The 17,076-nt window shown below is 44.1% G+C and overlaps 1 protein-coding gene across 2 annotated transcripts; it reads left to right on the forward strand.

The window, feature by feature from the left end:
- The first annotated feature begins 716 nt into the window (after nucleotides 1-716).
- Nucleotides 717-7,422, forward strand: LOC135372649 (uncharacterized). 2 transcript variants are annotated; one of them, XM_064606154.1, is made up of 12 exons: nucleotides 717-846; nucleotides 3,224-3,421; nucleotides 3,477-3,653; nucleotides 3,770-3,895; nucleotides 3,983-4,072; nucleotides 4,639-4,695; nucleotides 4,785-4,871; nucleotides 5,084-5,173; nucleotides 5,687-5,776; nucleotides 5,900-5,944; nucleotides 6,011-6,219; nucleotides 7,229-7,422. In XM_064606154.1, the coding sequence occupies exons 1-12, from the start codon at nucleotides 834-836 to the stop codon at nucleotides 7,388-7,390; spliced, it is 1,344 nt and encodes a 447-aa protein (XP_064462224.1). In that variant the 5' UTR covers nucleotides 717-833; the 3' UTR covers nucleotides 7,391-7,422. The 2 variants fall into 2 exon arrangements, with proteins under 2 accessions (XP_064462224.1, XP_064462223.1); XM_064606153.1 differs by lacking the exon at nucleotides 717-846 and having other exon boundaries at nucleotides 2,522-3,421; nucleotides 7,229-7,419.
- The last annotated feature ends 9,654 nt before the right edge of the window (nucleotides 7,423-17,076 follow it).

The raw sequence follows: 17,076 nt of genomic DNA on the forward strand, positions 1-17,076 counted from the left end.
CGCGGGCAGTGCAGGACTCTACTTCCAAGTCCATTTACATCAAGCGACTATATCGGAGTGTGTTCCGCAGTTCATGTGCGCTTTGTCAATCCTACCTTTTCCTGAAGGAAAGCACTCGAAAATCCGCAATGAAACCGCACTGGTAAAATAGTGATAGCGTAATGGTCACATTCTAGTTGTTTATTGTTTTTTTGCTATAATATAGATGCATATATAATGTCACTGCTTTTTTATTCATCTGCATTTCACTGTTGCAATTAAAAAAAAAAGGCGGTGTAACTGTGTAACATTCCACGAACACAACGCGTCCCAGGGATGTCCTCACAGTATCATCACGTCCTCGACCCGGTCAGTACAGCCAGGGGTCATCCCACGGACAACATCATGGGACGGTCCCATAGGGATCACATTTTTATTTCCCCGGGCTCGCTGACAAGGACACCGCCGGGACAAATTTTGCGCTGTATAACTCAAACTATCATTGTACCTTTGAAAAGCAATCTCCAAATCTCGAGAAGCCATAAATCAAAGAAATTAGCCCTTTTCCCCTCGTAATAACTAAATTGGCTGTTCATCGCAGTATAGTTTCGGTTTCAGTGGACGAAGTTTTTAAAATCCATATTATATAGTGTTTATATTCTTCCAAAAAGGACTAAAAACTTTTCAACTGCCTATCAAAGCCCAATACAATAAATATCTAACGAAAATATTATATTGAACAAACAGAACAGCATTTACAGGTGGCGCCCCAGTTCCTCACACAACCAGAGCGCGCACATGGGTGGCTGTCGCAGTTTCTTTCTGTTGTTGTGTTGTCACTTTTGGTAGCGACGATGGAAGTTTCACGTAAGGATTAGTGTTCTTCGTTGGCCTATCCTCGTGAGTCTCGCTTACATTTCACGTTTACGATGCCCAAATGGTCACGGGCAACGTTTTTTAGAAGGACGAAGCGAGGCGCAGACCAAAGTTTCGAAACTGTATCGGCGAGTAGTTGTGATGGCAGTGTTGGCGTCCCGCGCGTTTCAAACGCAAACACTTCTGAAAATTACTTTGAAACAGCCTGCACTTCAGTGTCTGAACACGAGTTTGGTGGACGTGTAGCTATAGAGGAAGACCATGTAGCCACAGAGCGAGCGCCTGCGTTTTTGGTGGAGGAGTCATTTACTCATGGTCAGGGTTCAAACTCAGGCGCTACCGACATTGTTGCCACGCATGCTCGTGACACCGGCACAGATTCTCTGAACGGCGGTTTTGAGGAAATCCTGCGGCAGGTGAAAGTCTGGGCTGTATCAGGAGTACACCACACGCATGTGACAGGCATTCTGAAAATTTTTCGATCACATCACTGCTTTGCCGACCTTCCTGGTTGCGCACGTACGCTGCTAGGTACACCACGGTTGCAAGTTTCGATCACACCCATGTGTGATGGCAAATACTGCCATTTTGGGCTTGAGAGTGGACTTCAGTACGTGCTTACTTCCATTCAACCGATACCTGCCACAATTCTCATCAATGTGAACGTCGATGGGCTTCCCTTAACTAAGAGCACAAGCTCTCAGTTCTGGCCTGTACTATGCCAAGTAATGAATTGTGGAAAAAACAGTGAGCCCTTCCCGATAGGCGTGTACTATGGCCAGACCAAGGCACTGTATGCAAACACTTTCTTAGAGCCTTTTGTCACCGAATTCAACAGATTGCACGAGACAGGTGTACAGATTGGAGATAAGCAGGTGCATCTTGCAATATCCGCCATTGTATGCGATGCCCCAGCAAAGTCATATATCCTGGCAATAAATGGTCATTCGGGATATTTTAGCTGTACTAAATGCTTTGTCGAGGGTGAATATGTTACTGATAGAGTGCGCTTTCCCGAAACAATTGCTCAGCTACGGACAGATGCGAACTTTCGTAATCGGGCTCAAGAAGAACACCATATGGGAACTTCAATTCTTGAAAATCTTCCAATAGATTTGATTAAACAAGTTCCTCTGGATTACATGCACGTTGTGTGCTTGGGGGTTCAGAAGAAGCTGCTCACTATGTGGTTCTCGGGTCCTAGAGATTATCGTCTTGGGCCTGCTATGCGGGAGGCTGCATCCGTAAAGCATGCTGCTCTTGCACCTTTTGTTCCTGGGGACTTCAACCGGAAACCAAGGGCTATGTCAGAATTAAGCAGGTGGAAGGCAACAGAACTTCGGATGTTCATTTTGTACACCGGTCCACTTGTGCTTGTTAATGCCCTTCCCACTGCATTATACAAGCATTTCATGTTGCTCCACGTTGCAATTTCGATACTGACAAGCTCTTACCATATCCAGCAACACGCAGAGTACGCAGATGCGCTCCTTCGTCATTTCGTTAAGAAGTTTGCAAACATTTACGGCAGAGAGTCAATTTCGCATAATGTGCATGCTTTACTTCACCTCTCGAGTGATGTTTATGTGCATGGGCCACTGGACACTTGGAGTGCCTTTGCTTTCGAAAATTTTATGCAGACCCTTAAGAGGTACATACGAACTTCACAACCGCATTTTAGAGCAGAGATCTGTACATTTGAGAAAAAAGAGTGATGACAAAACCAACAAGGTAACGTTGTCTTTTGAAATTGCAAGAGCATCAGTCCCCAACGCATGTGTTCCTACATTGTACAAGAAGGTTACAATGCCAGGCCGCTTCTTTCTCCAGAGCAATTCAAGGGACAACACGTGCTTGTTGCATGATGACAGTGTTGTTGTGATTAGCGGGGTGGCATTGAGTAGTGTGACAAATGAACTCTGCATTATTGGGAGGAAATTTCGACATGTCGAAGACCTGTACTCCTACCCATGTGCATCATCAGTTTTGGACATCCATGTGGTTTCACACCTGTCAAGAATCAGTGTTTGGTCATTGTCACAAGTGAGAATGAAGTGCATGAAACTCCCAGTCGGGACAAATCGGCATGCAGTGTTTCCTTTACCTCACACGGGGCCGTAGTTAAGTAGCTTCTGTCAGTTGGTGCAACACGATTTCTTTGTAGTCTTGTTATGCCCTGGGGGCTATGCAGTCCTTCTGTTGTCTTCAGTTTTATGTTCACAATGCTTCAGAACTCCCCATCTTGCATTTGTGCTGATCACATGTTTTCTGCATCAAAACATCACTTCTTTGTCATGTTACTTTTATATGCTGCATTTGCATGTCACATTGTGTAATGGTCTGTTGAAGTATCTTGATTGTTTACCAGGGGAGCGAGTTGCCTTGTATGCCATTGTAAAGTTTTTGGACGACAGTGTGGCAGTGGTGCCATGCACATGGCTTGCAGACGACGGCTGCTTTTGGCCACCCCCAAAAGACCAGAAGAAAGTAAGTCTGCTTGTGCGTAAGCTCAAGGAACCACAGCCCACCTGGAAGCTGCTGCCGTGCAAGGTCCTGGAGAGATATGGTATCGTGTATTATTGATCATGGGTTCTGTACTTTACAAACAATATTTCGTGCAGCAACCTATGATTCGGCACGTGCAGGGCTGCGTCTTGCAGAAGAGACATCTGATCTGAATCCTGATATTCAATATGGACGTGGCAAGCGGCGACGAATAAGTACAATCTACACTGACAGCGAAGAGTCCTTGCCACCCACTCCACCCAGACCTAAATGCCTATCATACACAGAGAGAAGTAATAAAGAGTTGCTACTCAGTACCGTATAGAATCATAATTTCCTGGCACGTTCATTACTGTCAATCATCATACATCCATTTATGTCCTTCTTTGTTCTGTTTTCTATTTTTCAGAAGGACGAGCTAGGGACGCTGAACATCTGTCTGCAACAGACCTCTCCCAGCCGAAGCCAGCTTCTGACCAGTACAACAGTCCTTCTCATCCTCAGCAATTACCGGTCAGCTCAAGGAATGATCTTGGTAAGTCATTCATATGAACAGTAGGATGTTTATATTTTCCATGGACAAGCAGAACGAAGATTACTGCCCTTATTGTGTTTTATTTAGTTCCCGCTCACTTGGTGGTGACTGAGATACCGTCGTCCAGCCTAAGTCAACTGCCTAGAAATGGCATTGAGCAAGAGCGAACCGTCTATGGTAAGCATGCTCTGTGATGAATTGAGATGAATACTTACGGAATCAGTAACTGTTGCATAGAGTAATTACTGTTGACTTGGTGCATCTACGTGGCAATCCTTTGTAGTCTCATTTGTGCATTGCATATACGGCATGACACCATGCACATTAAGCATTTAAACAATGCAAACTCCCTGAAACCGAATGTTCACTGCGACCACATGTAGGTATCTGCATTGCAATAATACTTGCCATATGATCACTGAATCATGATTGGGTGAAATGAAGGAGAAATAGTAGTGACAATAATGCTTAAAATTATTAAAGCAATCAGAACATTTGTAAATGTGAAGGTTGCTACTGGTCTCAGTCATAGAAGTCCTTTTGAATGTCTTCTTTCCAATTTTCTGTGAATGTGTCGGCACAACAAAAGCTTCTTCAGATACATGTTGGCTGCCTAGGTAATGATGCTGTTGCATACTTCTATGTTGCTGTGCTGGCTGGTGCATAGACAGCAAAGATGTGTTTGTATTACTCAGAGGCCTCAATTGCTCAGGAGCTCAAAATGGCTTTCCACTTCTGTTTAGGAGGGCAGGATTTGCAGGATGAGAGAAGTGGAACATTCAGCCATTCCAGCACTGACAGTAAGTAAACTCGTTTTGCTATACTACAATCTAAGTTTGTTGCTTAGATATCTGTCACAGATGCAGTGTATTTAAAAATGTATTCCTAGGTGATGATTATCTCATTCCGCAAGCAAGGTCTCAACGTTTGGAGTCCCAGACCGATCAGCGCAAGACTGGGGCCAGAGCTGGCACTGGTGAGTAGATCCTTTCACATGGTGTTCGTTCCCAAGCAATAGACAGGGTATTTTTGCAGCAAGCATTTTGCTGGGAATAATCTTCCAGTTGTATCAATGCTGCTTTTACAGCCTATGTCATACTGCAAGATAGACACTTCTTTGCAAAGTAATGCATGGAGCTCACATACAGTTTCCGTGCGCATTCATTACATTGGATGGTATACTTCCAGATGACCATTATGTAATTCCACATGGAAGCTCTCAATATTTGAAGCCCCATGCCCAACAACAAACAGAGAGTGCTAAACGAGCTACGCATGGTGAGTAATTCAGAGAGCTTTGTAATGCATTTGACAAACTTAAAGCATGTGTTTGCTTAATGGTTGTGAGGCAGCCTTTCAAAAATAGATTCTACAAAATGTGCTACATGCATTTGCCTGCAAAAGCAAATTAAAAAGGTAACAATGTATTTCATTCACTTAGTTATATAACAACCCACGCAGTGTTCATGCCTTTTCTTACACAGCTGGTACGTACGCGGATGGAATATCCAATGTACCAGTAAGGAAGTATGAAGGAAAGTGCCTGATGACAAGGGCTGCCAATATTTCGAACAGAGACTGTTCTTCACCAAGAAGGAGGACAGTCTCTGTTCAAAATATCAGCGTCTGTAGCCCTGAGACACTTCCCTTCACACAGCTAGTACCTGTGTTCAATAAAGACGAGTTTCAAGAGTGCCTTTAAGATTCAGTTGTGCTCGTGCATACTTCTGGAGCAATACAGAGGAGCCAAGGTGCTTTACACATATATAAATATTTTTCTATGTTTTACAGTGAAACGTGCCCAACTGTGTCAGCCTGTTGTAGCGGGCTCGTTACGTGATACTCATGTAGTGAAACAGCGCCATGCAACTGCCAGTGACAGTAAGTGTAATTTTCTTCAGTGCTCCAGAGGTCACATTTCTCCCACTCCTGATATGCTTCTGTGATCTGCTGCACTTCCAACTGTGTTTGATGTCTTCACGTAATTGTGTAACTGTTTTTCAGTTGACTACCAGTATGTGCCGTCAGGAGCCGATTGTTCCACAACAGGTAGGTACAAGCATGAAGGCTAAAATTTCATAGTGTAAAACTAATTGATACACGATGTTTTAATAGGTTTTGAGAAAAAAGTCCTGCGCTCCCTCCAAATGATCACGCTTCGCCTTCTTGAGCACACAGAGCAGCTTGATGCGATTGTTTCATTCCTGCAGAAACCAAGGGATTTGCATGAGGGTGATGCTATTACAGAGCCCTTCTCTGACATCCAGGCTTTTCTGTCATTCGACCAAGACCTCCATCGGTCATCAGAAAAGAGGGAGCAGCTGGTATGAAAAACATTTCCTTTCGAGCCGCTGTGTGATCTCTCTTTATTTTATTTCTATTTATTTTTTGTATACCGTTTCTTGCTGTCTTTTCTTTTTGTTGCTGCTCAGATTCACAGAAATGTTGTTGGCGTAATTTGCTCATGAGTCCGCTTGCCTTCTATTTGGTTCTTCGTGCTAGTACTGGATGAGTTGTGTTTGGGGGGGTGTCTGGTTGGGGATATGTAGCCTTAATCTGGTACTTCGGAAACAGATTCATGCATCACCTATTAAGTTATATATATTTTTCTTTTTTTGATGAGACAGAAGGGATGTGACGTACCGTTTTAGGTTGAGAACATTATACAGGGTGTTTCTTTTTAGCCTGTAGAGGAGGTGGAGTTCCTCTACGTGAGTCCTGACCGGCTATGATGGAATGTCCCAGCGGGCAGATGTGCGTGGCCTCACGCTAGGACGGTGCCGGTAGAACTGGCTGCCAGGCGCAGTAGCGCGCGGTAGCAGAGGGGCGTCGTCGTCGTCTTCCATGATTTCTTTACTCAACTTTAATATTTAAAAGCTATTTTATCTTATTTAAATTCAAAGCTATTATGAATTTATTTTAAAAGCTATGAGGGCAGCATAGATGTCGTTTTTACAGTTGAATTCCACGGCCATGCGGGCATCCTCTCGAAGAAAGTGTGCAACTACAAGATGACTAATCACCTAAAATGCATTAATTATCTTTTAATGAGGGGATTTCAGGCGAAACGCGAGATGGCAGATCGAGAGGCTGTCCTAGTTGCAAGCCATTTCACGTTTAACAAATCCTGAAACATACATGTGCATTAAAATATGCATATTCGAATTTTGATGTGCAACTGAGCCAAAACCCTACCGATCGGGAACACGCGGAGTACAGTGCCCTATTCACGTCAGAGGGCCACGTGAATTAGAGCATATGAATATGTGATAGATTTCCAACGTCGTACGTGAGATTGACGTGCGGCTATTTGCTTTCTGTATGTTTTTGCAGGTCCGATACATAATTAATATTGGAGGAAGCAGCAACGGCGATAAAGCCAGAAGAATCTTGTGCAAGCTGATGACGGATGAGGTCGCCACGCAGTTCAGTTGGAAGGGGGCGAGTGGAAAGAACAGCTTCAAGTCGTTGGAGTGTCAGCGTTATCTGCCGTGAGTAGCATGCAGAGAAATCCCAAGAATGGCTAAATTACCCGAAACATTTAGTGAACTAAGGTTGTCAAGCGACTTTTCCCTGAGCCGCCATGCAAACTGTTTCGTTTTTATTTGAATCCAGTGATTTTAAAACGCGTTTTACAACTTGTGGATTGCCCACTACTAAAAGCTGTGCCGTGATCATTTGTGACTTCACGAGAGTACTTTTCTGGTCTCCGCTTCTCACGGCTTGACTGAACCATGACTTTGGCAACACTCATGACGTCACAGAGAAGCTGGATATGGATTTGCAGTATGATTAAATTTTCTCTAAAAGTGGTTAAGCTATGTGCTGTTATGTTTCATGTACAGCATGTACATGAGGAGCACTATGTAATGCTATTGTCACCTGAAATGTGGTTAGAACTGCAGACTCTCGCTTTAAGAGTGCTGAGTTTTGCATGGTTGACGCACTCTGTGTTAAGGTCCTACACTAATAAAAACATTTTTGCACTATTTGCTTAAACAAAAGAACAGTGTATCATTCGGAATTTGCAAACATGTAAGTGTTCATATCAGTGTTCCTTGTAACTCTTGTTGTACCTGTAATGTGCCATGGAGCGGTTGCAGGGATTGATTTGAAATTTCGGCAGCAGAGGTGTGATTGTCAGCAGCAAGACTTAGTTCGTAACCCACTATGCAGGGTTTTATGATGTGCAACATTCATTATCCACCCAGTGATAAGATGGTGTGGTTGTGACAGACATTTAGAAAACACATAGATAAAGTAGTAGGCAGCATCGGTGAAAATAAATAAATTGCACACTTTTCACAAGAATAAAGAAGGTCTGTTAAACGTGTTCAACATGAGTAAGGCTTGCTGCACTGCCAGGGAAGGATAATCCTTATCAAACAATGACGTTGAATGGCGACTTGCGCACAGAGGCTCAAGTTTTTTTTTTATCTGGCCTCGTGCTTGTCCTATGTGCTTCTTTGTCCATGTGTTGGACGCAGTTTGAGCTGACTCTCTACCGTTACGTCGCTATTTTCTTTGTTAGTTGCAGACCGTCATACTCCAAGGCTTTAAAACACAATGGAAAGATTGCAGATGCATGCATACCGAAGCTTCCTTTTCAGCGCAGGCTAAGACATTGGTGTCGTGCTCATTATATGTACTTGTTTAATGCTAAGACTCTTTTTCATTGCAAGTGCGATAAGTAGAACCCCAGATTGTGGCACTGTGGCGGAGACCGAAAAGGCTATCATGACTTGGCTGCGTCATGCTAAAGATCGAATCAACAGAAAGTCCTCCCTGGATCAAACCTGCACGCCAAGTGAATGAGACGAGGAGTCTTCAATATGCAACGGAAGCTAATTTGCTGTATCATCTGCACCACATTATTCATCTTTGTGCCTAACATTTGTTCTGCAGGATACACTAACTGTTTGGCACATATATGTGATGAGCCATACTAATCTTTTCTTACCCTTACGATTTGTGCAAAGGGGGCTTCCATGAGGATGATTGCATTCATCTGTATAAGACATTTTAATCTTCTAGTCTTGGGGAAGTATATCATATATACCAGATATTAATGTTTACAGTGCAATGCACTGCGTCCACATAAGGCATTCTAGTCATTTTAGTCACATAGTGTTTTTATATCTTTTACATCAAGGCCCTATATTTAGCTTGTATTTGTGGTTTACATTGATATTTCATTGAACAATAAAACGTCTTGTTTGCATAACTTGCATGACTTTCTGCTTGTTGCGGTAACGACTACATCTTAAACAGCCTGGCTGTGAGGCTGTTGGTGGCAGGTTAATGGTGCAGAAAGTGACAGTAATATCATCCCACACTTGTCCCATCAGGGTCCGAGGCGTGTCTCCTCTGACTGCCCTGGGACAAGTTGGGGATGTCATTAGGAGTCTCACTTTGACAGTTTGGTGACACTGCCAGGACTTGTTTGTGACATCCCAGGGATGTCAACTTTCTCCCGTGATGGCATCCTCAGGAGAGCCTTGGGATGTGTTTGTGTTTTCTGGGTAAAGAGCAGCAACAAGAAAAACACACAAAAATATAAGAAAAATTAATAGACAGAAGCGAACAGTAAGCGGTTTCCAACACCGTCGCTGCGTGCTTATGACATTGTTCAATGATTGACACACGACCTGAGAAAGCACAGAGCGTCGAGTGTGGTGTCACCCAGTTTGGAGCGAACTTTTGTGCAAATACTGGCTGCCGAACTGAAGGTCCGTTCAGCTTCTGCGCTTGAGGAAAATACACTCAGCAAATACCTGCACGCACGTGTAGGCAGCGATCCTCTGCCACCTCCAACTATATATATATATATAAAAAACGCTTTTGTCTTCCTTCCGAAGGAATCACCATGTTGAAAAAAACATTCAATTCCATACAAAATCTTGAATGGCCTGTGTGGATATGAAGGATTATTTATGGCCCGTAAGGAATTCAGTGACCTTCTATGATCAAAGTGTACGGCCACCATAGGACCCTATGGCCTGTGCGTCATCTTGTATGGCCTGGCGTACGGCCGTATCGCCTTGGCGCGAATTATTTATGGTGAGTAAGGAATTCAGCGGCCTTCTATGGACTGACCTATGGCCACCATAGAGCCGTACGGCTCATGCGAATGGACAGCACTTCTCTTATGTTCTCTTCAGTCTGGAAGCCATACCGACACAGCCCAGGGGACGCAGGGGGGTGGGTGGCGATGATGCGCGAGTTGTGAGGTCCTGTTGCAAGATACGCACACATATATAATTATTATGTACAATACTGTCAGTAACACTAGTAATTTTAAAGTCTTTTAGTTCTGCAGCCTCTTGTTATGTTGAAGTCTGGGTTTAGCATATTCATACATATATTTTGAGCCTTTATTATAAAAAAAGGTATGAAAATAGCATAGATGTCATTTTTGCATTTGAGATCTATTGCCTAGCAGACATACTCTCGATGAAAGTGTGCGACTACAAGGTGACAGAGCACCTATAAGTTCGATAAATTAGGGTATTGCGGGCAAAAGCGAGATAGGAGATTGGGATGTTGTGAGACTGTCCTATAGTTGTAAGCAATTTCACGTTTAACAAAACCTGAAACACATGTGCGTTCAAATATCTATCCCCGAATTTTGATATGCAAATCAGCTGAAACACTGTGACCAGGAACAAGGGCTCACTTCACAACAGAGGGCCACGTGATTTGGAGTGTTGGAGACTATTGGAGCAGGTGTGCCATATAAACCGCTCTGCACTCGGCCCAGATAAGCTTATGCTGGCGAGGGTGAAGAGATTCTCAGGCACGCTTTTTCGGCTGCATATCAATATTCGCGGATGAATGTGCGTGTATTATTTTTTAAATCCGGAATGACGTTCAACGAGGATGGTCTCTCAATCTACTATTTCACTTTTGCCACAAATTACTTAATTACAGTGTTAATTAACCAATTTCAGGTAATTATTCATTTTGTATACATACTCTCTTCTAGAGTGTGCGTGTCTCGCCACAGACCTCACCTGCAAAAACAATATCTATGCATGTCCTCATAGGTTTTTAATAAAAATTCTGTAAAGGCAAAAGGCACTATAGAAGTTCCTTACTGTGACTTGAAACGCTACCCACCTTATTACATATTTCTTAATCAGGTTCTGACGTGGCAGATAGAGTATTCTAATTTCTCTACATTTTAATTGCTTGTGAGCAAAAAGCTGCAGGTGGTCCACACGAATTGCAATCGCAAGCATGCAAAGTCTTATTGCATAGTCTTATTGACAGAGATGGGGTGAGTTCAGGTGGTTATTCACAAATGCAGATTCTCTGATACCCCCCCCCAAGGCAAGACACACACAACCCAACTGGATTGGAGAGAAATCGTGTGTTCAGACTTGTGCTGTGCATTTTGTCCTCAGTCTTGTCTCAGGGTTTCTGCAATTAACAGTGTCAAAATATATTTGGCTAATAACACTTTACAACGTGACTCAATGGACTGAAGTAAAGAGATTCACTGTATTCGGGTAATTTGCAAAGTGCTTGGTTATAGCTCAATCTGCAACATATCTATCGTGCAAAAAAAATGAAAGCTTGGTATATGTACAACTGTGAGGGATATGATAGTAAATAAAACAAGCATGAAACATGCTGCTGTTGGCTTAGTCCCGCTCAATCGTGTTGGGAAGCTCGCATACATAAGACCTTTCTTCAGAAGAGAAATTAATAAAAAGCACTGGTTCAATAACATGATCAATTTCCACTGCCTTGAGACTGGCTAGTGGGCACACAACAGCCTCTCTGATGTCAAGAGGAAACCACACTGACGGTGCTTCAGGAATGATTATCTCCTTGCACAGTAACGCACATCTTTCAACATTGTTGACAGTGACTTTCAGAACCCTTTGGATTCTGAAGAATTCATTTCAAGGAGACAGTTTTGCAAGTGTACTGTCCGTCTTGTTTGCCCTTGTGTATGCAAAGCTGTGGTACACTTGTCCGTTCAAGATGAAGCGGAAAAATTTCAAAGCTGAGCAACGCGCAGTGCCATACAGCTGTTGTAGGGCTGCCCTTTCTGCAGAGGAAAAGCTGCACACAAATTTGGATGATCCGAGCATACATGCACCTCTAATGTATTCAAAGCTATTTACAGGCTCATATCCCAGCATGCTGTAAACACAGGTCAGTAATGGGCGTGAAAGTGATGTGCTCGACAGCACAATATCAAGCTCCTGTGCCATGGCAACGCGTTCAATAACTTGAAAGGGGGCACCTTTAGCTGTTGTCACAGTTTTTACAAGAGCACCATTGCCACCTTCAATAACAAATGCAGAATGTGCCCAAAGGGGCCCCAGTTTCTCTGCTGCAGTGCCGAGATGAAGGAGTTGGTGCATATTGTAGGTCATACTGACGTTGCCATAGTGTGCGTGAGACAAAAATTCGAAGCAGACCATCTGAAGATAAATTTAAAAACAATGCGATGCTGTGGAAATTATGGAGTATATAAATTAACGCAAAATGTCAGCGGTGTGTAACATACCAGCACGACGAAGCAGAACTGCTGTCACCTCCACTGAGAGAAGGATCTGCGTGGTCTCAACAAGCTTCCTGTAGTGCCGCCATGTACTGGTTGGCACGAGGCCCAACATGCAACGTAGACTATAGAAAAGCAACCAATGTCGCCACTCGCTCGCTTTCCAGTATGCCCTTTCGTTTAATGGTCGTGGCAATCTCATGAAGCAGTGGGGTGGTGTTATCGATTCCAATCGACTGTTAACTGCTGCAATGGTCGATGGAATACCTGCATGTTGAGGATGCTCTATGGGTTAATGCCACACGCTGTGTAGTGCTTATGGAGATAAAGGCAGGTAATAATGGAGAGGCACTTACACAAGTTCAGCACCGACTCTGTGATTTGCCTGGTAACCCCAAGCAGCACACAGTGCATGTAATCGACTGTCTGGCCCCAAACCATGGTTCATCAGTGGTGGTGGGCCCTTCACACCATTTACAGTTGTGCCCACCTTCAGTGCAAGGGCCATATCCCGCCTCACAAATGAATATCATCGTTCTTGGTCGAGAGTATCAGAAAGGAATCTCATGCTACCTGTAACGAAAACAGAAATTCTGAAGTCAAGTCAGTTAATCCCATGTTGCATGGTTTCCAACTCTGACTGAACAAATTAGAATCTCTACCTCATCGTATCCATCTGTACAAAAAAAAAAAAAGAAAACAATAGAGACTAGGATCATCATGCTCCGCATGGCTATTATGCGATTTCGTTTAGAGAACACTGATTTCAAAGTTGAAATGTATTACTTGTTTACATACAACTACTAGAACAGCTATGTATTTTTCACTTCACTGTTAAAGGGGCAATAAACAAGTATACGAGGTGCACTTTTTATATATGCATTGTGATACGTTGCCGACAGTCAACGTTTTCAAAAAGTTCTTTCGCAAAAAAGTAAATAACGGCTCCAAACCGACTGAACATTCACTGCACTCTTTCGCTCTCATGCCCCGCCCTGCGATGTCTTGGCGACAATAGCAACAAATCAATTTGACGTTGCGCATGATCAACCATTTAGAATGCGGGACGCTTATACATTAATTTTGTTGTAATATCGTGAAGTGAGGTCAACTCTAAACATATTCCCACTTGTCAAATCCAAGATACCAGTTCAAACCGAACCGAAAACTCTCAATATTCTATTTCATGTACTGTATTGCTCCGTGAGGTCACCGCGACGTTCCCGCAACCGCTTCCCTCGGGAGCTGTCTCAGAGTCTCAGCGGGGCCAGTCATCGGCTAGGAGAGCGAAATCTCCCCCACCTCCAGCGCCTAGAATTCTGGGTTGCTATACGCTGAAACATAGTGATGTGACCCAGTTCCAATGATAAGAGAGACTCGCACGGATTATGCTCTTTGAATGGCATTGTTTTGTGTTAAGGACGCTGGCTAGAAGCAAAAGAATTTCGTATTTGGATATCGTGAGCTACATTCTTTCATTGGGCATAATAACTTGAAAATGTTCGTCGACCTGTTTTGTGCCCCTTTAAGCTATCAATAACAGGCATTAGCACGTTGCAACAGCTAACCAGAGCAAGAGGTAATTTGTGCAACAACATGAGACAAATAATTACCTTCTATGTACTCGCCACATACAAGGTACCAAGTGCAAGGGAACAAGCTATTAAATGAGATGTGGTTTTGGAACATGGCACGGGCAGGTGTGTCGGCACAGCAGCACACCCCGAAGACACGCGACGACAGCACCGCAGAATTGTGTTGCCAGACAACTGGCGGGGTGTTGCTTACTTCCTCTAAAACTTTTGTCAAAAACAACGTCATGTTGGGGTGTGACTTGCCGAACCAGAGTCCAGCCAACACACTATTCTTGAATTTCAAATGAGGGGGCAGTTCGTTGACAATGAACTGTATTGGCATTACAGATTCTTTCATGAATTGCACACTGGTCTTCCATCAGTGTTGAACGTAAAAGTTAGGTCATTAGTTGTGATGATACCATCCTGTTTCAACTTCTGGCACAGTTTCGCATTTGTTATGTCAGTGATACCAGTCGCAGTGTCAGAAGTATTTGTCTTTCTAAGGCTTTCGTAGAGTGCTGTTTTGTTTTTTGATATCACAAATTTGAGCTGTTGGTGAAAGTTGAGGATGCTAAAAGAGTTTCCTAAACACCTGATGGTTGATATTTCACTGGACTTGGGACAAGTGGTGCATGCCAAATATGGCGTTTCTTCACCCTGTACTAGCAGGGCCCTGCAATCCTCACAATAATAATGGTGTCTTACAAATTTTTCCTCCTTTGGTTTACACAGCTTTCGTAGTAGGCATTTTGTCCTCGGGAGCACGTCTGATCCAAACAACAGATTTACAAGCTTCAGCAGGTCCTCTATACATGTCCATGTAAGGCTATGACCCACAGCAAATGACATTATCATGGCAATTGACTCAGCTTTTGTTGTGCGCTAATACGGCAGGGTTTCATCACCAAACTCTCTCAGGCATCCTGCCAACAATTCGGCCTCTTCGAAAGCAGGAAGGCTTTGTTCATCAGCTGGCATTTCACTTTCCTCGGGGTGCTTATCTTCCCCCTCGCGTCCAATATCGCCTGGTCCACTTGTGGAACCACTGCTTTACTCTTCCGTGTCCATTGTGAGCTGCATGGGTCCTCTATAATTCTCCAAGCAGTAATCGTCTGCGTGTTCGTCGATGTGAAAACATTGTCATCTATAGCATGTGAGACGTCGAGTTCATTGTGGTCACAATAAGCTCCTGTGTGCTTCTTTTTGTAAATTTGTCTTCATCTTTTGTAAATGTGTCTGTGTGCTTCTTTTTTTCTCTCTTCTCGGCCCTTTCAATGCTACAGCGTAGTCGCTGTCGTCCACATCCGACTCACAGTTCTGACGGCCAGCGGGGAGAGAATTTCCTGTGCCTTGGACGTCGGTGCTTGGTTCAGACGGCTGACCTGTCATTTGCGGGCTGTTGCTGTCACTTGTCATACAATTGGTAGCATCCAGAGTGCTGTCACAGAGCCGCCTTGCCCTGTAATGTTCTGTTGACCGTGGAACTGAGAAACGTCGTCCTTTGTACATGTACAGTTTCTTGAAATTTCGCGGCGCATCATATGTTGCCATCGTACAGGCGGTCATTTCTAACGGAAACGGAAGGAGCAGCGTGACGAAAAAAAGAAAAACACGCGAAGTGTGATGCGGCAGACTGTGAGTCAACCTACGTGACACCTGGTCAATTCACAGTGCCTACAACGGACGTAGCCTCCAGAGCCCTCAGGGTAGTTCGGACAGAAGCGAGCACGAGACAGAGTCATACAAGGTGGTAATAAGAAACTTTACTGTGAGCGTGGGTAACCCTCGGGGGCGGACAACGCCAGCAACCACGCAACCAGAGCCAGAGACAAGGACCCGGTGGAGCACACCAGCAGCCAGAACCTGGTAGGGCAGACCCGCAGCCAGCACCAGGAACCCAGGACCAGGTGGACGTTCAAACCCAGAGCCAGGCGGTAGGACCCACAAGACGATGCCGACAGTCAGCCAGGGATCTTCTCTTCCAGAACGCAATCCCCCGTGCACCTCTGTCCGTGCCCGTTACGTTACACTTTTACACCTTGCGCGTTTTTCCCCGAGCTTCTTCTTTCCCCAGGAGTGACCACAACCATGACATTAACCCCCCACGTCGCAAGACATTGCGCAACCCCACATTGTTCAATGTCTTCAAAATACACAATACACTCTGTTAAGTAGTGTCCTCAGTCCTCAAACACTGGACGACGTTGCACATACATGGACGGTCCCCAAAACATACAATATATCTTGCACACGTACCACACAACGACCGTGATACAACACTTCTATGAACAGGCTTCTAATGTTTGTCGGCTCTTGAAACCGCCAGAATACGTTACACACTCTCCGAAGCCATCAACTACTGCTTGAAATACATGCACTTCCACACACTACGATCCCAGTAACTGTAAGTGTAAAGCACCCTAATACTATCGTACAACTAGAATCACATCCAAACTAAATAGTAGGAACATAATGAGTGAATTTCCCAACCAACCGAAACACACAATACTGGTGTAATATGTCCTATACACGGCTCATGAAATCCGCACCGACGTTCTCGGATCCCTTAATATATTGTATTATGAAATCGTATTCTTGTAGCGACAGATTCCACCGCATGACCCGGGCGTTTAGGCACTTGCTTTTGCGTACATATTCTAATGGGTGGTGGTCTCTCTGTACCACAAAAGCATGTCCAAATAAGTACCAATGAAATTTACGGACTGCCCATACTAAGGCCAACGCCTCTCTCTCGATGGTAGCATACTTCGTCTCCGCCGCAGAGAGACGTCTGCTTGCAAAACTTACTGGCCTTACCCGACCATCCCTTTCCTGGAGCAATACCGCTCCCAAACCTCGTAGCGAAGCATCGCTTCTGAGGATGAACTGTTGTTCCATATCTGGTGCGATTAATATTGGTCCTCTGGACAAGTGTTTCCTAAGCTCCACAAAAGCGTTTTCATGTGCAGATTCCCAGACAACCTTATTCTTAGCACCCTTCTTAGTCAGATCCGTCAAAGGTGATGCGATGGATGCAAAGTGTGGAATGAATTCCCTATAAAAGCTCGCAAGACCAAGGAACGATC

The sequence above is a fragment of the Ornithodoros turicata genome, unplaced genomic scaffold, assembly GCF_037126465.1.
Source record: "Ornithodoros turicata isolate Travis unplaced genomic scaffold, ASM3712646v1 Chromosome16, whole genome shotgun sequence".
NCBI lineage: Eukaryota > Metazoa > Arthropoda > Arachnida > Ixodida > Argasidae > Ornithodoros > Ornithodoros turicata.

Coding starts and splice junctions, on each gene's coding strand:
- LOC135372649 (XM_064606153.1), top strand. CDS start 3,163: ATGCTGCATTTGCATGTCACATTGTGTAATGGTCTGTTGAAGTATCTT. Junction 3,422..3,476: donor CAAGGTCCTGGAGAGATATG/GTATCGTGTATT, acceptor TATTTCGTGCAG/CAACCTATGATTCGGCACGT. Junction 5,945..6,010: donor AGCCGATTGTTCCACAACAG/GTAGGTACAAGC, acceptor ATGTTTTAATAG/GTTTTGAGAAAAAAGTCCTG.